The sequence below is a fragment of the Morus notabilis genome, unplaced genomic scaffold, assembly GCF_000414095.1.
Source record: "Morus notabilis unplaced genomic scaffold, ASM41409v2 Scaffold1800, whole genome shotgun sequence".
NCBI lineage: Eukaryota > Viridiplantae > Streptophyta > Magnoliopsida > Rosales > Moraceae > Morus > Morus notabilis.
The window spans coordinates 92,680-117,341 of record NW_010367030.1 but is presented as its reverse complement, the minus strand read 5'-3'; the positions used below and the strand labels follow the sequence as shown (position 1 = coordinate 117,341).

Below are 24,662 nucleotides of genomic sequence, written 5' to 3'. Positions count from 1 at the left end.
TTATTATTGTCATTGTTATTATTGTTATTGTTGTTATTATTGTTATTGTTATTATTATTATTATTATTATTATTATTATTATTATTATTATTATTATTATTATTATTATTATTATTATTATTATTATTATTATTATTATTATTATTATTATTATTATTATTAATTGTTGTTGGTGTTCTTTCTTCTTCTATTTATTTTGAATTTGGGATGAAAGATGTGAACAAGGATGTGAATGAGGTGGGTTGGACGGACGGGTCAAAATAATCTTGCGGGTATTATTATTATTATTATTATTATTATTATTATTATTATTATTAATTGTTGTTGGTGTTCTTTCTTCTTCTATTTATTTTGAATTTGGGATGAAAGATGTGAACAAGGATGTGAATGAGGTGGGTTGGACGGACGGGTCAAAATAATCTTGCGGGTCGTGGGTCAGGACGGGTCCCCACCGACCCACAAAAAATGGATCTTTTTCAAAACAAAAATGATCAATATAAATTCCTATAAAATGACCAAAGATACCATATTTACAAAAGGAAAGTAACTAAAATTATGGTCGATCTTGAATCTTTACAAAATAAAGAAGAGAAACTAAGTCAAACTTTCTTCTTTTTCTCTTTTGCCACAATTCTTGTCCAAAATCAGTTTTCTTTGTCATTGACAAAACCTTGCTGTCATTGACTTTTTCCTATTTTAGTTTTTATTTTTTTTGGTAGAAAACTTATTTTAGTTTCGTTGACTCTCTTGATTGATTGCATTGTATCGTCATATCTTCTCTTCCACTTTCTCTCTCTACAATATCATGTCTCCTAAAAAATTTCCAATTTCTCTCTATGATGTTGCTTTCTAGTTTCTCCCTCTAGAATCCAGAGACTCTCTCTCTCTAGAAAAATTTTTCATTTAAAATGAGCTATATTTCTCTCTTTCTACACATATACACAGAGTACTTTCTCTCTAGTATCAAAAGGGGATATATGTTTGTCTACGATATTTTTAAGGCCACGACTCCTCAGGGTTTTGTTTTAAGAATTGAGTTTGAGAATTAGAATGAAGGTTTAGTTCCGTCAAACATCTTCTTCTTTAATTCAACCAAAAAACTTTTTATTTTTTGACAAATGGGGCGGGTTTGGGTCGACCCGCCCCAACCCGTGCCCACCCCGTTTATAAAGCAGGTCATGACCCACCCCACCTCATAACCACTATAAGTGCGGGTCGACCCGCCCGCCTCATTAACATCTCTAGATTTAAGCTGGCGTAGTTAGATATGAAATTATGATCAATTTTATCCTTGTTGCTTACCCTAAAACTAGCCAACATCAATCTAATCTCTTGATTGAGATCTGAACCAAAAAGAACAAAAAACCACAAATATTTAACATATGAATTAAAGTAAGGAGAAGACACAATAATTTAGAGTGAGCTCAACTTAACTTAGCCTACATCCACTATGGTTGTTGAGCTTTTAATTGAATTTCTGGAATTATCCACTCAATTTCTCTATTACATGCTCTCTCAACATAAAATATAAAGAAGAAAAACGTAAAGCCTTGTCAAAGAGCGAGTCTGAATCCTGTCTTGGTTTGCTTCTCCTATTTATTGGAGTCTTCTCTCTTCGTCCCCACGTACTTCTCCTCATCCTGAGATTGTGGGTCTTGTACTTGGTAATTAACTCGAGAACGTAAGTTATGGTTGTAGTTATGTTAAAAAAATACCATTTTCGTGAAAATTGTCACCCAATAAAATCTAAGAACGTTTATGTTAGATTATTAAGAATCAATAGATCATTAAAAATTAAACTCATCAGGATGTGAGTTCATTGGATTGCGAGCTTACTAGAGTGTGAATGATAACTTTAGAAATTAGAGTTATTTTAGCCATTTTTAGTCTTATAGTTGACTCATCCAAAGGTTTAGTTGTTAATTTTTTACTTTATTTGCTCAACTTTTAGTTCATGTGGTGCACTCCGCTGAGATTTATTTGGGTGTTGTTTCTGTGATGTTTTAAAGAAAACTGCTAATGTGTATCCAAGAGGTGTCGTTTCTGATTTGCAGGTTTTGTGAGGATAAATGTTGTAGCAAAAGTATGACAGCAGGCAGATAGTGGATGACGTCAACGCATAACTTTGCGAGAGAATTAAAGAAAAGAGCGCAGAAGATGGATTTAGTGCTTAGTCAGCTGGACCCAACCTCTGAGTAGGAGCCACATTAGCGTCTTTGGTTGCCTTAAAGAGAAGTGCACGTTATTTTCCTCAAGAGGAGTGCCGCAGGGGGCAATTGGAGGGCAGCGGAGAAAATAGAAACAGAGGCACCGAGTGAACCAAGAGGCAGTATAGAGCAAAAAGAAAACTAGAGAGAAAGAAAGAAAGGGGGACCAGTACTGGAGACTAATTGGAGCTGAAATTAGGAGAAGAGGAGCTAGAAGATGACACCACCATTCTTTGGAATTCATTTTTGTCGTTACTTTCATTCTCCTAATTCAGTTTATTCTTCCTCTCTCTGAACTTGAAAGATGTTTGTCTATTTTGCTGTGTTTAACCAGACAAGTATGATCTAGATATATTTGATTGAGATGATAGAGTACCCAGATCTGTAATTTGACGTTATGTATGCTTACTTTTGCTAAATTGATATTGATTAGTTTGTTCAATATAATCTCTCTTGTTCATTGTTTGTTTACTGGCCGGCCATCATAAGCAAACTATAGTGATTTCAATTTGCTCGAAAGTTGATTGGGGTTAGACCAATATTGAATAATGTGTTGTTTGGCTAAATTTCACAAAGAAGTTTAGTTGATTTGCGAGTAGTATAGGAATATACACTTGTCTCACATAGCCCAATTGAAACCTATGCTTAACACAACCTCTCTGTTTAGATTTCTCATAGGAATATGTTGAAATTTGAGTAAAGAGGCGAAATCATAAGTAGCTCGGGAGATTCTTGTGTAAAAATTTGTTTTTCAGGTTAACTGACAGCATTGCTGTAGCAAATGTCGTAGTATAAATAGCCCAAGTTGCAGTGAAGGGAAAATTGAGTCCCAGTCCTTCCCATAGATTGATTTTCACCTTTGATAACTGAGTGTGCATTTAGCTACTCCTGTTTACTGCAATTCTTTTAGTCTTTGTAGTTGAATCAAACCATTAAATTTGTTTACATTGCATCTCTTGGATCTTATTAGGAAAAATATTGATAACTTTCTCTGTGGGAACGATACTCTACTCATTCACTTTATTACTTGTTCGGCACGTGCACTTGCGTAGTGAATTTTACACCAACAAGTTATTGGCCCCATTGCTGGGGATAGTTATCATTATTGATCTTTGTAAAATTCAAGTGTTTCAGTTATTTTACTTGACATTTTGTTTTCTTCTATTTCAGATACTCTTCTTCTCGCATGCATCGACAACAAGACCGTGATTTGCTACCCTTGGATCCATAAATTGAAAGAATGTTCCTAGTAAGGAGAAGGGAGCAACAAGGTTTAGCGGTGGTTGAAGGAATGGCAGAGGAAGCTGCTTGCAATGCAGCCAACCTTGGGCATCCCGTAAATGTTAACAATCCAGTTAACCAGGCAACCATGAGAGGTGACAGGGATGGAGCCATCAGAGAATATGCCGTACCGATTTTACATGGGCTCAACCCGAGTATCGTTAGGCCGGAGATACATGCGCTTCAGTTTGAGCTTAAACTGGTCATGTTTCAAATGTAGCAAACAGTGGGCCAATTTAGTAGCATGGCAACTGAAGATCCCCACTTGCATCTCCGGCTATTCATGGAATTCTGTGATACTTTTACGCTTCCAGGGGTTACAGAAGAAGCTTTGAGATTGAAGCTCTTCCCTTATTCCTTGAGGGATAGAGCTAGGGCATGGTTAAAATCTCTACCACCGGACTCTGTGGCTACTTGGAATGAATTGGCAGAGAAGTTTCTAATGAAGTATTTTCCTCCAACTAAGAATGCCAAGCTTAGAAATGACATCACCGGATTTCAGCAACAGGAGGGAGAATCTTTGTATGAGGCATGGGAGAGGTTTAAGGAATTGTTACGCAAATGCCCTCACCATGGGATTCCACATTGGATTCAGATGAAGACATTTTACAATGGACTTAATGGGCAAACTCGAACTATAGTAGTTGCTTCAGCCAATGGTGCTATTTTGGCAAAGACGTACAATGAGGCTTATGAGATTTTGGAATGGATGGCTAATAACAACTATCAATGGCCTACGGAGAGAGCAGCTGTAGCTAGGAGAGTAGCAGGAGTTCATGAAGTGGATGCGGTGACAACTTTAACCGTTCAAGTGTCATCCTTGGCAAGTATCTTGAAATCAATGAATATGAATCAGGGGGTGAATTCTCATTAGTTTACAGCGGTCTCTTGTACTTACTGTGGTGAAGGGCATATCTATGATAGTTGTCCATCTAACCCAAATCAGCATGTTATGTGGGTAACTTCAACAAAAACAAAAATCCATATTCCAATACTTATAACCTAAGTTTGAGGCAGCACCCAAATTTTTCTTGGAACTCTTAAGGGTAGAATGCATCATCTTCATCAACAGTAAACCGCTCTCAACATCCTCCTAGATTTTCACAACAGCCGAGACATCAACCGGCGGAACAACACTCATCGATTGAGCACTTGTTAAAGGAGTACATGGCAAAGAATGATGCCATTATTCAAAATCAGTCGGCACTGATTCAAAACCAAGTAGCTTCGTTGAGGAACTTGGAGAATCAAATGAGGCAGTTAGCTAATGCCTTGACTAGTCGTCTTCAAGGCTCACTCCCAAGTAATACTAAAGATCCTAGGCGTGAAGGCAAAGAGCATTGCAAGGCTATTACACTGAGGAATGGGAGAGAATTAGAGCAAGTGACTAGACAACCCAATAGCTGAAAACAACCCTCTTCAATCCAAGGTGAAGTGGAAAAGGAAGCAGAAGTGGAAGAATCTGGAAAACGAAGTGATGCTGCAGAACCTACAGTAACGTTGTAGCAAAGTTTGGCAGAAAAGCAGAATGACAGACCACCGCCACCTTTTCCTCAAAGATTCCAAAAGCAGCAGCAAGATAAGCAGTTTAAAAGGTTTCTAGATGTCTTGAAGCAATTCCATATAAACATTCCATTGGTGGAGGCGCTTGAGCAAATGCATAGTTATGTGAAATTCGTGAAGGACATTCTTTCAAAGAAAAAAAGACTTGGAGAATTTGAAACAGTGGCAATGATGGAAGAAAGCAGCGCCATCTTGCAGAATAAAATCCCTCCAAAGTTAAAAGATCCTAGGAGCTTCACCATCCCATGTGAAATTGGTAATAACTACTTTGGCAAGGCTCTTTGTGATTTAGGAGCAAGCATAAATCTTATGCCTATGTCAGTTTTCAAGAAGCGTAGAATCGGGGAAGCATGGCCAACCACAGTAACTCATCAATTGGATGATCGATCTCTAGCTCATCCAGAAGAAAAAATTGAAAATGTCCTGGTGAAAGTAGACAAGTTCATCTTCCCCATTGATTTTATTATTTTGGATTATGAAGCTGACAGGGAAGTACCCATCATTTTAGGAAGACCATTCCTAGCAACAGGGAGGACATTAATAGATGTGCAAAAAGGGGAGTTGACAATGAGAGTCAATGATGAGAAAGTTACCTTTAATCTTCTCAAGGCAATGAGATCCCCTGATGAAGTGAGAGAATGCTCTGTTGGGAATGTGTTTCATCCAGGAGTCATCTTGCGTAAAAACTCCATAACAAAATGGGGTTGCAGAAAGAAAAAATGGTCACCTCCTAAACACTACCCGGGCACTTTTGTTTCATCATAACGTACCAAAACACTATTCGGGGGAAGCCGTTCTTACCGCTGCCTATATCATAAACCGAATTCCTTCAAGGGTTTTAAGGGTCAAAAAGTCCAATGGAAGCTCTTTCTAAATTCTATCCTGATATCAACACAACCAACAACCTTACTCCTAGAATTTTTGGGTGTACTTCATTTGTTCATGTCCATAGCAACAATCGGGGAAAATTAGATCCTAGAGCTATCAAATGTGTCTTTGTAAGATACTCTTCCACACAAAAAGGGTACAAATGCTATCATCAACCTACTAAAAAGCTCTTAGTCTCGGCCGATGTCACATTTGCAGAAGAGAAACCATATTTTGCTCAACGTTATCTTTAGGTGGAGCCTTCTATTATAGAAGATAAGGGTTCTTTCCTTCTTGATCTACCATCCTCTTCTTCATCATCCCATCCTCCCACTCCTAAACCTGTGGAATCCGCAGCACCCTCAAAACCTGCCATAGCCTCCCCAATACCATTCATGTCTCCTATATAGGATAAGAGTCTTGATCATATATGCTTTGGAAAAGGAAAGACATGCTCAAGGAAACGGGGCCTAGCCTTTGAATCTACACAAGTCTAAATCTCCAACCCGACTCTTGAGAATGAGGTAACAGTTTCTGAACCTACTTTGCCTTTATTAGTAAAACACCCACCTTCATCTCCTGACCTTCAAACACTTAACCAAGAATTACCTATACCTATAAGGAAAGGAACCCACGAATGTACCAAGAGGCCATTATACCCACTATCTCATTTTGTATCCTTTGAGAGGTTTTCACCATCACATTTAAAGCTTTCTTACGAGTTTAAATGAAATTGCTATTTCAAACACTTTATCTGAGGCATTATCTAAGGAAGAATGGCGAAAAGCTATGAGAGGGGAAATGGATGCTCTGGAAAAAAAATGGAAGATGGGAGATAGTGGACCTTCTGAGGGGTAAGAAAGCAGTGGGGTGCAAATGGGTCTTTTCTTTGAAATTCAAGGCAGAAGGGTCATTAGAGCGCTACAAAGCAATACTAGTTGCCAAAGGGTACACTTAGACATATGGGGTGGATTATCAAGAGACTTTCGCGCCAGTCACAAAAATGAACACATTAAGGATCTTATTGTCATTGGCAGCCAATTATAACTGGGACCTACAACAGTATGATGTGAAGAACACATTCCTTCACAGGGACTTGGAAGAGGAAATTTATATGACCATTCCCCTGGGTTCGGAGGAGTTTAAAAAGAAAAAGTATGCAAGTTAAAGAAAGCATTGTACGATTTAAAACAGTCACCACGTGCTTGGTTTGGAAGATTCACCAAAGTGATACTAGCCACCGGATATAAGGAAAGTCGGGGAGACCACACCCTCTTCATCAAACACTCAGATTCAGGGAGAGTCACAGTCTTGATAGTCTATGTGGATGACATTATTGTAACAGGAAACGATGAGAGGGAGAAACAAGCCTTGAAGCAGCGCTTGATCAAAGAGTTCGAGATTAAGGAATTGGGAAGGTTGAAATACTTTCTTGGGATTGAGGTGGCACATTCAAGACAAGGCATCTTCATTTCACAGTAGAAATATGTCATGGATCTTCTCAGAGAAACAAGAATGGTTGCTAGTAAACCAGCCGTAACTCCTATAGAGGCGAACCATAAACTTGGAGAAGCCACAGGTGATCAAATAGTAGACAGAGAAATGTACCAAAGACTAGTTGGGAAACTCATTTATCTTGCACACACCTGGCCAGACATAGCATATTTCGTAAGCATCATCAGCCAATTCATGCATAATCCTAAGGAGGTCCATCTACAAGCAGCCTATCGAGTGCTTCATTACCTAAAGGCTAACCCATGAAACGAAATAATGTTCAAGAAGAACTATGAACTTGTCCTTAAGGCTTACACGGATGCAGATTATACAGGATCTCCCATGGATCGAAGGTCTATATCTGGATATTGTACATTCCTTGGAGGCAACTTGGTGACATGGAGAAGTAAGAAACAAAATGTTATAGCTCAATCAAGTGCAAAAACTGAGTTTAGGGCAATGGCATAGGGAGTCTGCGAATTGTTATGGCTGAAGATCATATTAGAGACTTGAAGATTAAATGGAGTGGGCCGATGAGACTCTACTGCGATAATAAATTAATAATCAGTATTGCACATAATCCAATGCAACACGACCGAACAAAACACATCGAGGTGGACCGACACTTCATCAAGGAGAAGCTAGATAGTGGATTGATCTGCACACCATATGTTCCTACAGGAGATCAACTAGCTGATATCTTCACCAAAGGGCTTAATAGTACTACCTTCCAAGAAATTACAACCAAGCTGGGAATGAGAGACACCTATTAACCAGCTTGAGGGGGAATGTAGGAAATAACCGCATTATCTTTAACATTATCTTCTAGAAGTAAGTATTATCTCCTAAGGATTATGACCGGTTAGGGCTAGGGATCATGTGATTATCTATTTCCTAGATTCTAGGTGATCGGCTAACAATAGAATTAGGGATAAGTTCTTTTCTCCAATGAGTTTATCTAACTCGTGTATATATATAGCCCTTTAGTGGCTTGTGTAAATTATTAGAATTAATAAAATATTTTTTCCTCATTCTTTTCCACATATAATTTATCTGCATGTGTTACTTTCAAAGGGATCAATGGTCATGATATTAATACTAGTTTGTTGAATTGTCGTGTCACTCTGTAGCTTGAAATAGGTAATTTCTATAATTTGATTCCTTGGCCTTCAAGAAAATGCTTAAAATTGTGTCATTTGAGAGCATTTTTAATATCCTAGTCCAAATATGTACGTTCTTGTAGTCAATTCATGGATTCAATAATCAGTTTACGCAGAGGGAAAAATAAGTTATCAAGAAGAACATATTAAAGAAACATAAAGAGTTCTTTTTTTTATAACAACAAGCCTTAATCCTAACTTAATTGGGGTTGGCTATATGGATTTCACTTTTCTACATGGCTCTGTTCGAAATTAAACTTTCCTGAAGGCCTAGATCTAGAATGTCTTTCCTAACGACTTCAGTCCACGTAATTCTTGGTCTACCCCTCCCTCTCCTAGTATTAGGTATAAGAATGTCCTCCCAAGCACGAACTGGTGCTTCTAGCAGTCTACGTTGGACATGCCCATACCACCTCAAGCGGCCTTCGCGCACCTTATCTTCTATTGGTACTATACCTACTTTACTACGAATAACTTCATTCCTTATGCGATCTATTCTCCTATGGCCACTCATCCATCTTAACATATATATTTCTGCCACACTCATCTTAGATATATATTGTCTCTTAATGGCCCAACATTCACTAACATATAAGATAGCTGGGTGGATTACAGTCCTATAGAACTTTCCTTTCAACTTAATATGCATCTTGCCATCATATAAACTCCCGTAGCATTCTTCCCTTAACCCACCCTGCCTTAATTCTATGTTGAATATCCTCTTCTATATCTCCTTCGTACTGCACTATAAACTCAAGGTACCTAAACTTCCTAGAAGTCTCAATCTCCCACCATCTAAAGAAATTCCATCACTCTGATTACTTGAGTTACTAAACCTACAATGCATGTATTCAGTTTTCATCATGCTTAACTTAAACCCCTTCATCTCGAGAGTCTGTCTCCACAGTTCTAACTTACGGTTAACTCCTTCCCTATGTTCATCAACTAAAACTATATCATCCGCAAAAAGCACCAAGGAACTCTATCTTAGATTTCTCTTGTCAGCTAATCCATTATGATGGTGAAAAGATAAAGACTAAGAGCATATCCTTGATGAAGGCCAATTTGAATGGAGAACTCTGTCATGTAGCCTCCAGCAGTTCTCACACTCGTGACCACCCCATCGTACATGTCCTTAATTACCTTAATATACCTCACATGTACTCTTCTCTTTTCTAACACCCAACACATGCACTAAGAGTATGAATGTGTATAAGACTCCACAAATTGGAGATTAAAACCAACATCACGAGCCCATGGACTATGAAGAAGAGCTTTGGCTTCCACATCCACTCGCCACTCCGGTAGTCTTCTAGCTACAATCTTACAATTATTGTAATTGATAGTCGACACTATTAGTCCTTAAATTTTAAGCATAGTGACATTTTGATCCTTAAGCTTTTAATTATAGCGCATTAATCACTTATTTTCATTTTTTTGGCCATTGTAGTCCTTCATTAAAATTGACAAACAACTTTTAAAATTTAACAAACATAATGCGTTTATCACGTGATAACTTAAAATTTTACAAAAAAAGTTGAGTTATATGCAGAATTTTCTCTTTGTTACTATTAGAACTTGTTACAAACTATAATATTTTGTACTTACTATAATCAGTTATGTAAAATTTTTAGTTATTATACAACATTGATGTGATTGTTTACGTTAAATTTTAGAAATAGTTTATCATGGTGTCAGGGACTAAAACTGTTGAAAATCAAAAGTTCAAAGACTAATATGTTAAAATTAAAAATTTAAAGATCAACATGTCACTGTGCTCAAAGTTCAAGAACTAACACATCCAATAATCATTACAACTATTGTTATATTTTTTTTTGAAGGGAAATTATGTTGCATTACTCAATCAAAGCCATGGTGGCATTTACAAAACCAACAATACAACTAGGATATTCCTTAACCAATATCTATTTTCTTCCAAAGAAAACGATAACTTCACTAATGTGTGGATAGCCCTATATTACAATGACAAGAAATATAAACTACCATTAACTTCATCTGTTAAGATTTTAATGCTATTTAAAATGATAAATTTTACAGCATAGTAACGAGGTTCATTTACAACTCTTACTATATTTATTGAATTACTTTAAATCAACGATACACAAAATCCACTATCCTTTAAAGAATAAAATTAAAATAGAAAATATTAAATTACAGCTACATAATAATTTATTTTCGAACTTATTGTAATTGACTTTTATTTTAAAATTATTACGGGAATTACCAATTTGTGAATCTACAATTGACTTTCTTTTTTTTCCTGTTAAAACTAATCTACAATTTTCTTTTTTTTTGAAAAAAAAAAATCTATAACTAACGGTTAAACTCTTTTTCGCTGATCGATCCCGTTCACTTCACCGATTCGAGTTTAAAATTTGAGTTTTGCTACAGTAAAAAGTTCTCAAAAATAGTAACATCTAACTTTTTTACTATAATAAAAAATTTTCATATAAAATTACATCTCAACTCAAATTACAAATTCGAATCAGCGAAGTGAACGCCCTAAACTTATCACCCTTTCCAAATTCAAAATTCAAAAAAGAAAAAGAAAAAAAAAAACGGCTAGTAGCTTTTTTGTTAATGTAAAGTGTCCTAAAACCTCCAATCCCAAATCCGTCTACTTTCTCTCTCTATCTTGCCTTTGCCTCCATCCGTAAGGCTCCATCGTCGGGCATGTCTCAACGTCACTGCCGCCGGCGAGTTTCGCCGCCCGATATTCCTTACCGGTTATGTATCTGTGTGTCATATCTCTCTTCAGCAAGCGAGTCACTGTCAATTTGCAAGAAGGATCGCCGAAATTTTCTCCGACGATCGAAGGGAAAGGATCGGAGACAATTTCTCTATCGAAGGATCCGTCGCTCACCGATTTGCTTCGTCGCAAATTTCTCTCTCTCGCTCTAACTTCCTTTCTCCTCTCCCTCTCGCTCTAACTTCCTTTCTTCTCCATTGTCACGATCAACACGCCTGAAGGAGCCGGTCTGACGATCTTCGCATGTTTCTGTGGTATGAGAAAATACATTTTAGAAGGATTTTCATTTTCAATTCCACCACTGTCATCCTTTAAGCTTGTTTGCTCTTTAAAACGAACTTACTCTGTTTCTTTTCTTTTTTTTTCCTTTCTTTTCTGTTCACTTTTGTTCAACTCTCCCTCTCTCTTCCATAAGCTTGAAAAGAAGAGCCATGGCGCTTCTGTTCTCAGACCGCGGCCGTCTGAGCTATCCTTCTTCCACTCTAACCGTTTCCACAGCCACCCCGACGCCGCTCTCCGCCACACTTTTGCCGGAGCTTCCGTCTCTGCGATTTGTACCTCCGCCACTCCTCAGCACTCCTCGAAGGATTCAAATCCCGAGCGCCAGAAACCCTCGGTTCTCACTTTCCAGGAAGCAATTCAACGTCTCCAGGTCACTCTTCCACCATAGCCGTTCCATTCTTCACTTCAACTGTTTATTAAAATAGACCTTACGTCATTCTTGTTTAAATTTTCCCCTCCTGTCCAATAGTCTTTGTCCTCTGGGGATGTTGCCCTCTAGCCCGTTCCACATCAGCTTCCATAGCCCTCGCCCCCTCTCTTTGTTTGCATTTGTTGTTTCCTTTCTCTCCCCTGTTTCTCTATAATGAAATCTTTGGTGCGATTTCCACGCTCAGCCCATGGGTTTGGTTGATTTCACATTTATTTGTTTTTTCCTCTTCTCTTCTTATCTTATGATTTGTTATTTTAAGGATTTTGTTTGTTTCCGCGAGAATGTAATGTTAGATCATTTGGATTCCCGAAAAGTCTTAGAGTTGTGGATTCTGGCTTTTGGGTGGTTCCTCTTCAATGTCTGACAGAGGCGTCGTTTCACCATCTAGAATCACCGCCAAAGTGTTGAAGATGTCGACGACTGTGTTCCGGTGACAAACTTTGCTCCTTTTATTTCTTGATTCAATTTTTTTTTGGTAAATGTGTTGGGTTAACAAGAAAGTGTGGGAAAATCAGATGAAAGATTGGGCTTTTTCAATGCTAAAGCTATAATAGAAAAATTTCCATCCATTTTTATTCTGTTTATGTTAGATGCGACTGTTTGTTTGCTTTGGCTGAAAAAAATTGGATACTGAAGGTTTTGGTTATTGAGGGCAAAGAAAGGAAGTACTAAAGGGAAACTAAAATGTATCCAAAATGGATTTTTAGGGAAAAAAGAGGATATTATATCTAAAATAAACTGTTATGGCTCTTTCTGAAATTCACTTTCTAATATAAAGTTATTTGCTCATTACATATGGGCTCATATGGATGCTTTCTTTATGAGTTTTTCTATTCTAAAATTTATGTGTACGTTAATCTTTTAAGTTGGCAATTAATTATGGTCACTTCAGAAGCTGTATTGCTGGGTTTTATTTATTGCAATGCTCCCATAAAAGATCTATTCTGAGAAAAAAAAGTTGCCATATCGGAATTAACGGCTATTGCAGTTAATATTTTTGGTTTCTATTCAGTTATTATGGAAAAATACAGTTTTGTTGTTTCTTTGAAATTATGCTTTGAAATTTAAATGAAAACGTGGATGGATCATGGAACTTCAGGCATATGAAGGAGAAAGGTCATTCTTTCAGGTTCTTAAGGGGTAAGTTCCTGTATATCTATGATCTGAAATCATCTATAACTAATATAGAAGGGCGAATATCTTATATTGCTTTCGAAACAAAAAGCTCTTTTGGGCCTAGACATGCGTTTTTTTTCCTTTATATATATATATATATTATTTTTTTCTTCTTCTTGTTCCACTACCTCCCCCACTCTATCTTTTATTCTTTCATGCATTTCCTTTGTTTCTCTTGTTGCTGCACTCGATTTTGCTCAATTGTATATACATTTATTTTTTCTTTTTGGATTGCAGTTCTCTTGCTCTTCGTACACTTTAAAAAAAAAAAAAATTATTTATGTTAGGATTTTATTTGTTTTATGTTTGGGTTGCTGCTTTTATCATCTTAGTTGTACATTGAGACCTTTAAAAGTGGATGAAGTAGACATGCCCAAAACTACCTTGGCTTCCCTTTCAACTCATGAAGTTCGAGCGTGTTCTTTTGACGTCATTTGAATAGAACTTTGTAGAATTTGTTTGATGTACATTGCTAATTCGCTTTTGTGTGTAGTGTGTAGAAATGATTTTCTTGGTCAATATATGCTTAAGATCTAGAGTATCATATCTGAATACAAGATTACTTTAAAATGGATCCATGTAAAAAATAACATTGGTTTTTGAAAAGACTAAGGGTTGTGGGTCTTATTTTGGTAAACCATTAGGAATTGACAATGTTTAGTCTGTTTTTTTTCTTCATCTTAAAATTCCATCTCATTCTTTAAATTGTGTGTTTTTCAAAACTCTTGGACGAAATTATCTGGAGCTGACTGACTTCACATATAAAACAATATTGTCACAACTTCAACAAAAGCTTCTGTGCATATAGGGCTGTCTATTTTCTTGCAGGACAATTGTATTTGTAATTTGTTGACTATAGAAGCTACCCTTAAGACGATCCATTAAAAGTTAATTAATCCCATGTTATTATTGTTTAGAACATTTTGCACAATTATTTTATCTTTTTTTTTTTTTTTTTGGTTTTTTTGCAGAGCAAATGGATTTATGCAGCTTTGGACATCAAAGTGGAGCAAAGGGACCAGTACGACCATCTTTCAGTAAAAGATCATTCTTTAATTTTTAATATTTCATTTAATTGAGTCTTGAGAGAGTAGTTGTTAAGCTCAGCAATTGAATGAAAAGTTTAACTAAGTTCATATAAAAGCAAAATCAAATTAATAAAATACTCTAAATGACTGACAGGAAAGAGCAGGGTCAAACAACAATTAGAGAGGAAGTAAAACACAAAGGCGTCAGCAGATATATGGCTGTGGCCTATTGAAATGGTTTTGGACCACCTGCAAGCTCCCTTTTTTTTCTCTTTTTTGTTGCTCCTTGTTTCTTTTCAATTCCACCACTGTCATCCTTTAAGCTTGTTTGCTCTTTAAAACGAACTTACTCTGTTTCTTTTTTTTTTTCCTTTATTTTCTGTTTTTCAAGAGCCATGGCGGTCCTGTTCTCAGACCGCGCCCGTCTGAGCTATCCTTTTTCCACTCTAACCGTTTCCACCGCCACCCCGACGCCGCTCTCCGCCACCAATTTGCCGGACCTCCCGTCTCTGCGTTTTCTCCCTCCGCCACTCCACGGCACTCCTCGAAGGATTCAAATCCCGAGCGCCAGAAACCCTCAGTTCTCACTTTCCAGCAAGCAATTCAACGTCTCCAGGTCACTCTTCCACCATAGCCATTCTATTCTTCACTTCAACTATTTATTAAAATTGGCCTTTACGTTTACACACTTGTACATGTATAATGTAGATTATTTCGGCTACTTTGTTCATAGGGAATTGTAAGACATAGTAATATATTATTTCAGCTACTTTGTTCATAGGGAATTGTAAGACATTGTAATATAGCAAGTTGATGTGATCAGTTCTAAAATTGGCTCAACTAAAATTTTGAATTAATTTTATTGTGGCGCTATGACTAGAAATTGTCAAGTTTTTTGGTAGACGAAAATCATCATTTTTCTTTTAAAGATTATGTTGATAGGTATAATGACAGTAATAGAAGTTAAATGAATCTGCTAAATGTGCTGCTTTGATCATTCAACAATGGCTACAAAATATGTCATGGTTGAACGCCATATATTTTTATAATATTTATGCATTCCAAAGCATCGATAATACTGGAGTATTGGGCATCAGTTGGATTTGCCATACTGCAATGTAGCAATACTGGGGGAAAACGTCATTTTTGTTTAAATTTTTTCCCCTCTTTTAATCATTGATTATTTCTAATGCTATAAAAAACCATTTTTCTTCTTATCTTTATCTCGATTGAAAATATTTCCCACAAAGAAAGAGAGACACTAGCTTATAGTTATTTAGATAATTGTTCATGTTGTTGCATATTAATGAAAACTAAGTAACTTATAGTGTCTATGTTGTTTCTGCTTAAAAGTTGTACTTGGGTGTTATTGCAGTTTTTATATTTTTGCTACCTATATAATCTAATGTTCATGACTCTTTTACCTCACTAATTTCAGTTGTATTGATCAGGTTGATGCTGGGACTATGAATCCTTTGATCTACCTAAGGGCTCTTGGTCCTAAACTGTGGAATGCTGAGTAAGTGTGCGTAAGATTGTTGTAACAATTACAATCAGTAAAAAATTTACTAAATATGTATTGATTTCCTAAAAGACAGTGTTACCATCTCTTACAGTTTCATATGCGTTGCTTCTGATATTTTGGATGTATGTGCCAACCTGTGTCCTGCTTTTTTAAGAATATAAGATAAGCTATGACTGAAGTAATATGCAAGGCCAAGGTCCTCTTTTGTTGCTAACACATGCTAGCCTGTGAAACAGAGGAACACAACAAATCATACCTTGTGAATTAAAATTAAATGCTCCATGCTGCTTATACAAATCATACCAAAGAATGATACCGTTTGGTCCTTGTGTGTTTCATGAGAGAATATGGCTTTGAGCAAAAGTGAGTGCTATATGATGAAATGAAAATTTTACTAAGTTGTGTTCTTGTAAGTTTAAAATAAGCATATCTACAATCCAATATCAATTGTACTTGCACCTTTTTTTTGTGTGTGCACATTTTATTTAGTTTTACATCACTTGAACGTTTTTAGGCAGAAATGTGGTATTTGATGTAGAAAGTTTGTTGACCATATTAACTTGTTATCTATAAGTAATATAGAAATTTCAAAATGCTGCACTGTTTTGCCGAAACATGGTCGTTTTGGTTGAAAATTTGCGACCAAAACACGGTCGTTTTGGTTGAAAAAGGGGTTTGAATGGGACGACTTCTTCCTTCTCCATATTTCTTTATGTTCCTTTTTTTCCCTGCCTTTCCTATAGTCTTTGTCCTCTGGGGATGTTGCCGTCTAGCCTGTTCCACATCAGCTTGCATTGTCCTCGCCCCCACTCTTTGTTTGTATTTGTTGTTTCCTTTCTCTCCCCTGTTTCTCTATAATGAAATCTTTGGTGCGATTTCCACACTCAGCCCATGGGTTTGGTTGATTTCACATTTATTTGTTTTTTCCTCTTCTCTTCTCATCTTATGATTTGTTATTTTAAGGATTTTGTTTCTTTCAGTGAGAATGTAATGTTTGATCATTTGGATTTCCGAAAAGTCTTAAGAGTTGTGGATTCTGGCTTTTAGGCAGTTCGTCTTCAATGTCTGACAGAGGCGTCGTTTCATCATCTAGAATCACCGCCAAAGTGTTGACGATGTCACGACTATGTTCCGGTGACAAACTTTGCTCCTTTTATTTCTTGATTCATTTTTTTTTTTGGTAACTGTGTTGGGTTAACGAGAAAGTGTGGGAAAATCAGATGAAAGATTGGGCTTTTTCAATGCTAAAGCTATAATAGAAGTTTTTCCATCGATTCTTATTTTGTTTATGTAGATGCCACTGTTTGATTGTTTTGGCTGAAAAAAATTGCACACTGAAGGTTTTGGTTATTGAGGGCAAAGAAAGGAAGTGCTAAAGGGAAACTAAAATGATCCAAAATGGATTTTTTAGGGAAAAAAGAGGATATTATATCTAAAATAAACTGTTATGGCTCTTTCTGAAATTCACTCATTAATATAAAGTTATCTGTTCATTACATATGGGCTCATATGGATGCTTTCTTTATGAGTTTTTCTATTCTAAAATTTTTGTGTAAGTTAATCTTTTAAGTTGGCAATAAATTATGGTCACTTAAGAAGCTGTATGGCTGGGTTTTATTTATTGCAATGCTCCCATAAAAGATGAAAAAAAAAAAAAAAGTTGCCATATAGGAGTTAACGGCTGTTTCTTTTCAGTTATTATGGAAAAATACAGTTTTGTTGTTTCTTTGAAATTATGCTTTGAAATCTAAGTGAAAACGTGGGTGGATCATGGAACTTCAGGCATATGAAGGAGAAAGGTCATTCTTTCAGGTTCTTAAGGGGTAAGTTCCTGTATATCTATGATCTGTAATCATCTATAACTAATATAGAAGAGCGAATATCTTATATTGCTTTCGAAACAAAAAGCTCTTTTAGGCAGGCCTAGACTAGCGTTTTTTTTTTTTTCCTTTATATATATATATATATATTATTCTTCAGCTTCTTCCACTACCTCCTCTCTATCTTTTATTCTTTCATGCATTTCCTTTGTTTCTCTTGTTGGTGCACTCGATTTTGCTCAATTGTATACTGTTAGTTTACCAACCCATTCCAAAAGCTTAAGCTGTTAGGAGGTGGGCTAACAATGCTTTTATACTTTAACACTCCCCCTCACGTTGGGCTGGACAATGGGCAATCGTGTGGGTAAATTGATTGGAAAGCTTAACACGTGAATATTTAAGCTGGGATATATTAAAAACCAAACACATGATGACAATTTAAATGGGGATAAAGAGTGCAATTACGGGGGTTTGAACTCAGGACCTCCCGCTCTGATACCATGTTAGTTTACCAATCCATCTTAAAAGCTTAAGCTGTTAGGAAGTGGGCTAACAATAGTTTTATACTTTAACATATACATTTATTTTTTCTTTCGGGATTGCAGTTCTCTCTCTTCATACACTTTTTTTTAAAAAAAAATTATTTATGTTAGGATTTTGTTTGTTTTAGGTTTGGATTGCTGCTTTTATTATCTTCGTTGTACATAGAGACCTTTAAAAGTGGATGAAGTAGACATGCCCAAAACTAGCTTGGCTTCCCTTTCAACTTATGAAGTTCGAGCGTGTTCTTTTGATGTCATTTGAATAGAACTTTGTAAAATTTGTTTGATGTACATTGCTAATTTGCTTTTGTGTGTAGTGGTGTAGAAATGATTTTCTTGGTCAATATATGCTTAACATCTAGAGTATCATATATGAATACAAGATTACTTTAAAATGGATCCATGTAAAAAATAACATTAGTTTCTGAAAAGACTAAGGTTGTGGGTCTTATTTTGGTAAAACCATTAGGAATTGACAATGTTTAGCCCTTTTTTTTTCTTCATCTTAAAATCCCATCTCATTCTTTAAATTATGTGTTTTTCAAAACTCTTGGACGAAATTATCTGGAGCTGACTGACTTCACATAGCCTGTGCATATGGGGCTGTCTATTTTCTTGCAGGACAATTGTATTTGTAATTTGTTGACTATAGAAACTGCCCTTAAGACGACCTATTAAAAGTTACTGTATCTAGACATGATCCATTAAAAGTTAATGAATCGCATGTTATTATTGATTAGAACATTTTGCACTATTATTTTATCTTTTTTCTTTTGTTTTTTTTTTTGGCAGAGCAAATGGATTGATGCAGCTTTGGACATCAAAGTAGAGCAAACGGACCAGTATGACCATCTTTTGGTAAAAGATCATTCTTTAATTTTTAATATTTCATTTAATTGAGTCTTGAGCGAGTAGTTGCCAGTTGCTAAGCTCAGTAATTGAATGGAAAGTTTAACTAAGTTCATACAAAAGCAAAATTAAATTAATAAAACACTCTGAATAACTGACTGGAAAGAGCAGGGTTAAACAACAATTAGATAGGAAGTAAAACACAGAAGCGTCATATGGTTGTGGCCTATTGAAATTGTTTTGGACCACCTGCAAACTCCCTTTTTTTTTTTTCTCTTTTTTGTTGCTCCTTGTTTCTTTTCAATTCCACCACTGTCATCCTTTAAGCTTGTTTGCTCTTTAAAACGAACTTACTCTGTTTCTTTTTTTTTTTCCTTTCTTTTCTGTTCACTTTTGTTCAACTCTCTCTCTCTCTCTCTTCCAAAAACTTGAAAAGAAGAGCCATGGCGCTTCTGTTCTCAGACCGCGGCCGTCTCAGCTATCCTTCTTCCACTCTAACCGTTTCCACCGCCACCCCGACGCCACTCTCCGCCACCAATTTGCCAGAGCTTCCGTCTCTTCAATTTGTACCTCCGCCACTCCCCAGCACTCCTCGAAGGATTCAAATCCCGAGCGCCAGAAACCCTCAGTTCTCACTTTCCAGCAAGCAATTCAACGTCTCCAGGTCACTCTTCCACCATAGCCATTCCATTCTTCACTTCAACTGTTTATTAAAATTGACCTTCACGTTTACACACCGGTACATGTATAATGTAGATTATTTCGGCTACTTTGTTCATAGGGAATTGTAAGACATAGTAATATAGCAAGTTGATGTGATCAGTTCTAAAATTGGCTCAACTAAAATTTTGAATTAATTTTATTGTGGCGCTATGACAAGAAATTGTCAAGTTTTTTGGTAGGCGAAAATCATAATTTTTTTTTTTAAAGATTTTGTTGATAGGTATAATGACAGTAATGGAAGTTAAATGAATCTGCCAAATGTGCTGCTTCGATCATTCAACAATGGCTTGTTGTTAATGACAAAATATGTCATGGTTGAACGCCATATATTTTTTATAGTATTTATGCATTCCAAAGCATCGATAATACAGGAGTATTGGGCATCAGTAGGATTTGCCATACTGCAATGTAGCAATACTGAGGTAAACGTCATTCTTGTTTAAATTTTTTCCCCTCTTTTAATCATTGATTATTTCTAATGCTATAAAAAAACCATTTTTCTTCTTATCTTTATCTCGATTGAAAATATTTCCCACAAAGAAAGAGAGATACTAGCTTATAGTTATTTAGATAATTGTTCATGTTGTTGCATATTAATGAAAACTAAGTAACTTATAGTGTCTATGTTGTTTCTGCTCAAAAGTTGTACTTGGGTGTTATTGCAGTTTTTATATTTTTGCTACCTATATAAACTAAGGTTCATGACTCTTTTGCCTCACTAGTTTCAGTTGTATTGATCAGGTTGATGCTGGGACTATGAATCATTTGATCTACCTGAGGTTTCTTTGTCCTAAACTGTGGAATGCTGAGTAAGTGTGGGTAAGATTGTTGTAACAATTACAATCAGTAAAAAATTTACTAAATATGTATTGATTTCCTAAAATACAGTGTTACCGTCTCTTACAGTTTCATATGCGTTGCTTCTGATATTTTGGATGTATGTGCCAACCTGTGTCCTGCTTTTTTAAGAATATAAGATAAGCTATGACTGAAGTAATATGCAAGGGCAAGCTCCGCTTTTGTTGCTAAGACATGCTAGCCTGTGAAACAGAGGAACACAACAAATCATACCTTGTGAATTACTATTAAAGGCTCCATGCTGCTTAAACAAATCATACCAAAGAATGATACCTTTTGGTCCTTGTGTGTTTCATGAGAGAATATGGCTTTGGGCAAACGTGAGTGCTATTTGATGAAATGAAAATTGTACTAAGTTGTGTTCTTGTAAGTTTAAAATAAGCATATCTACAATCCAATATCAATTGTACTTGCACCCTTTTTTTTGTGTGCACATTTTATTTAGTTTTACATCACTTAAACGTTATTAGGCAGAAATGTGGTATTTGATGTAGAAAGTTTGTTGACCATATTAACTTGTTATCTATAAGTAATATAGAAATTTCAAAATGTTGCACTGTTTTTCCGAAACGCGGTCGTTGTTGTTGAAAATTTGCGACCAAAAACACGGTCGTTTTGGTTGAAAAAGGGGTTTGAATAGGACGACTTCTTCCTTCTCCATATTTCTTTATGTTTTTTTTTCCCCTCCTTTCCAATAGTCTTTGTCCTCTGGGGATGTTGCCCTCTAGCCCGTTCCACATCAGCTTCCATAGCCCTCGCCCCCCTCTCTTTGTTTGCATTTGTTGTTTCCTTTCTCTCCCCTGTTTCTCTATAATGAAATCTGGTTGATTTTACATTTATTTGTTTTTTCCTCTTCTCTTCTTATCTTGTGATTTGTTATTTTAAGGATTTTGTTTGTTTCAGCGAGAATGTAATGTTAGATCATTTGGATTCCCGAAAAGTCTTTAAGAGTCGTGGATTCTGGCTTTTGGGCAGTTCCTCTTCAATGTCTGACAGAGGCGTCGTTTCACTATCTAGAATCACCGCCAAAGTGTTGACGATGTCACGACTGTGTTCCGGTGACAAATTTGCTCCTTTTTTTTCTTGATTCAATTTTTTTTTTTTTTTGGGTAAATGTGTTGGGTTAACGAGAAAGTGTGGGAAAATCAGATGAAAGATTGGGCTTTTTCAATGCTAAAGCTATAATAGAAGTTTTCCCATCCATATTTCTTGTGTTTATGGTAGATACGACTGTTTGCTTGCTGTGGCTGAAAAAAATTGGATACTGAATGTTTTGGGTTATTGAGGGCAAAGAAAGGAAGTGCTAGAGGGAAACTGAAATGTATCCAAAATGGATTTTTTTAGGGGGAAAAAAGGATATTATATTTAAAATAAACTGTTACGGCTCATTCTGAAATTCACTCTCTAATATAATGTTATTTGCTCTTTATGAGTTTTTCTATTCTAAATCTTTTGTGGGTTCTAATAAGTTAATCTTTTAAGTTGGCAATAAATTATGGTCACTTCAGAAGCTGTATTGCTGGGTTTTATTTATTGCAATGCTCCCATAAAAGATCTATTCTCAGAAAAAAAAAAAAAAAAGAAGTTACCATATAGGAATTAACGGCTATTGCTGTTAACATTTTGGGTTTCTATTCAGTTATTATGGAAAAATACAATTTTGTTGCCTCCTTGAAATTATGCTTTGAAATCTAAATGAAAACGTGGATGGATCATGGAATTTCAGGCATATGAAGGAGAAAGGTCATTCTTTGATGTTCTTAAGGGGTAAGTTCCTGTATATCTATGATCTGTAATCATCTATAACTAATATAGAAGAGCGAATATCTTATATTGCTTTCGAAACAAAAAACTCGTTTGGGTCTAGACAAGCGTTTTTTTTTCCTTTACATATATATATATGTATATATATATATATATATATGTTTTCTCTTCTTCTTGTTAGCTTCTTCCACTACCTCCCCCCTCTCTGTATCTTTTATTCTTTCATGCATTTCCTTTGTTTCTTTTGTTGCTCCACTTGATTTTTCTCTCTCTCTCTTTGTTTGTTTGTTTTTTTTTTTTTTTTTTTTTTTTTTTTTTTTTTTTTTTTATTTTTATTTTTTTTTTGGTGCCGTGGGCTCATGGTTTTGGTGCCATTTTCTTGATCAGTTGTATACATTTGTTTTTTCTTTCAGGATTGCACTTCTCTTTCTCTTCATACAGTTTTTTTCTAAATTTATTTATGTTAGGAGTTTGTTTGTTTTAGGTTTGGATTGCTGCTTTTATTATCTTAGTTGTACATAGAGACCTTTAAAAGTGGATGAAGTAGACATGCCCAAAACTAGCTTGGCTTCCCTTTCAACTTATGAAGTTCGAGCTTGTTCTTCTGATGTCATTTGAATAGAACTTTGTAAAAAAATTTTGTGTACATTGCTAATTTGCTTTTGTGTGTGGTGTGTAGAAATGATTTTCTTGGTCAATATATGCTTAAGGTCTAGAATATCATATTTGAATACAAGATTACTTTAAAATGGATCCATGTAAAAAATAACATCGGTTTCTAAAAAGACCAAGGGTTGTGGGTCTTATTTTGGTAAAACCATTAGGAATTGACAATGTTTAGTCTTTTTTTTTTTTATCTTAAAATCCCTTCTCATTCTTTAAATTGTGTGTTTTTCAGAACTCCTAGACGCAATTAACTGGAGCTGACTGACTTCACATATAAAACAATATTGTCACAACTTCAACAAAAGCTTATGTGCATAAGGGTTGTCTATATTCATGCAGGACAATTATAAGTATTTGTAATTTGTTGATTATAGAAGCTACCCTTAAGACGATCCATTAAAAGTTACTGCATCTAGACATGATCCATAAATGGTTAATGAATCGCATGTTATTATTGTTTAGAACATTTTGCAATATTATTGTCTTTTTTTTTGTGTGCAGAGCAAATGGTTTGATGGAGCTTTGGACATCAAAGTGAACAAGGGGATCAGTATAGCCATCTTTCAGTAAAAGATCATTCTTTAATTTTTAATATTTCATTTAATTGAACCCTGAGAGAGTAGTTGCCAGTTGCTAAGCTCAGTAATTGAATGGAAGGTTTTACTAAGTTCATACAAAAGCAAAATCAAATTAATAAAACACTCTAAATGACTGACTAGAAAAGGCAGGGTCAAACAACAATTAGAGAGGAAGTAAAAGACAAAGGCGTCAGCATATATATGGTTGTGGCCTATCGAAATGGTTTTGGACCACCTGCAGGCTCCTCCCTGTTTTTTTTCTCTTTTTTGTTGCACCTTGTTTCTTTTCAAAGCAAATCCTGACCTCTTGAGGGATTTTTTTTTTTGACACTAGAGTGCATTCTCTTACATTTTGCTTGTAAATACTATCCAAGTCTCTTGCTTTCATTTTGTTCGTAAGCACTTAACTTTCTTCTTGTCTTTGTTCTCTTCGTAGGAGTTGATTCTTCTATTTCTACTGTTATAGCAAATGAAATGAGCACTGTTTTGTTATTCTAACTAGCATGGAAAAACAAATGCTCTTGTGCTTCAATGCAAATTTGTCATCAAGTAGTGTACTTTATAACCTATAATTGCACAAGCATATCAACATTATTGTGCTTTTGTGGAATTCTGCTCATTAAGAAGTGCACTTCTAATTTCTAACCTATAATTGCATAAGCATCCAGCGGTCATTCACTTATGCAATTTTGTATAGATGTCTCTATTGATTTTTTGTTAGCTTAATTATTTAAAGTTGCTTGATTTCAAAAGTATTTCATACCCAAATGAGAGTTCTCATTCCTGTTCCATTTTTTTTAAGAGTTAACTAAAAGTTCTTATAATTTTTTTTTTCATATGGTGTGTCTTTCACTATTTAACTTTCACATGGTGCCTCTTTCACACGGCATCTCTTATATAAGCTACATGTTTGGTTCCCAAAACTGATGCATTTCTTGGACATTTATTTCAGGTTATTATCCATACCTATGGTTTATCTTTTCCTTTATTTTGCATTAATCTGATATTCTTTTTATTTCTTTGCTCTTGTGCCGCTAAAAACCCTGTTTGGTTAGCTAATTTAACATTCGTCAATTCAA

The 24,662-nt window shown here is 35.6% G+C and overlaps 1 protein-coding gene, 1 long non-coding RNA gene and 1 other non-coding gene across 5 annotated transcripts; 2 read left to right on the top strand and 1 right to left on the bottom strand.

Moving 5' to 3' along the window:
• Nucleotides 1-3,960: 3,960 nt before the first annotated feature.
• Nucleotides 3,961-4,067, bottom strand: LOC112094212. Its single transcript, XR_002903424.1, has one exon. It is a non-coding gene; the product is annotated as a small nucleolar RNA R71 (small nucleolar RNA).
• Nucleotides 4,068-13,152: 9,085 nt separating this feature from the next.
• LOC112094211 (glycine--tRNA ligase, chloroplastic/mitochondrial 2-like) lies at nucleotides 13,153-20,773 on the top strand. 3 transcript variants are annotated; one of them, XM_024174566.1, is made up of 6 exons: nucleotides 13,153-13,194; nucleotides 14,202-14,267; nucleotides 14,413-14,495; nucleotides 19,434-19,658; nucleotides 20,459-20,526; nucleotides 20,624-20,773. In XM_024174566.1, exons 3-6 carry the CDS (start codon nucleotides 14,493-14,495, stop codon nucleotides 20,691-20,693), a joined length of 366 nt encoding a protein of 121 aa, XP_024030334.1. In that variant the 5' UTR covers nucleotides 13,153-13,194; nucleotides 14,202-14,267; nucleotides 14,413-14,492; the 3' UTR covers nucleotides 20,694-20,773. The 3 variants fall into 3 exon arrangements, 2 of the variants coding, with proteins under 2 accessions (XP_024030334.1, XP_024030332.1); XM_024174564.1 differs by lacking the exons at nucleotides 13,153-13,194; nucleotides 14,202-14,267 and having other exon boundaries at nucleotides 14,358-14,495; XR_002903422.1 differs by lacking the exons at nucleotides 13,153-13,194; nucleotides 14,202-14,267; nucleotides 19,434-19,658; nucleotides 20,459-20,526; nucleotides 20,624-20,773 and adding an exon at nucleotides 14,650-14,735 and having other exon boundaries at nucleotides 14,358-14,495.
• On the top strand, nucleotides 14,770-16,902 carry LOC21411248. The gene is made up of 3 exons (XR_002903423.1): nucleotides 14,770-14,874; nucleotides 15,710-15,777; nucleotides 16,831-16,902. It is a non-coding gene; the product is annotated as an uncharacterized LOC21411248 (long non-coding RNA).
• Nucleotides 20,774-24,662: the final 3,889 nt, after the last annotated feature.

Excerpts from the sequence above, each read along its gene's own strand:
- LOC112094211 (XM_024174566.1), top strand. Across the intron at positions 19,659-20,458 it reads AAGCAATTCAACGTCTCCAG|GTTGATGCTGGGACTATGAA; the intron begins GTCACTCTTCCA and ends TGTATTGATCAG. Across the intron at positions 20,527-20,623 it reads CCTAAACTGTGGAATGCTGA|TTTCATATGCGTTGCTTCTG; the intron begins GTAAGTGTGGGT and ends CGTCTCTTACAG.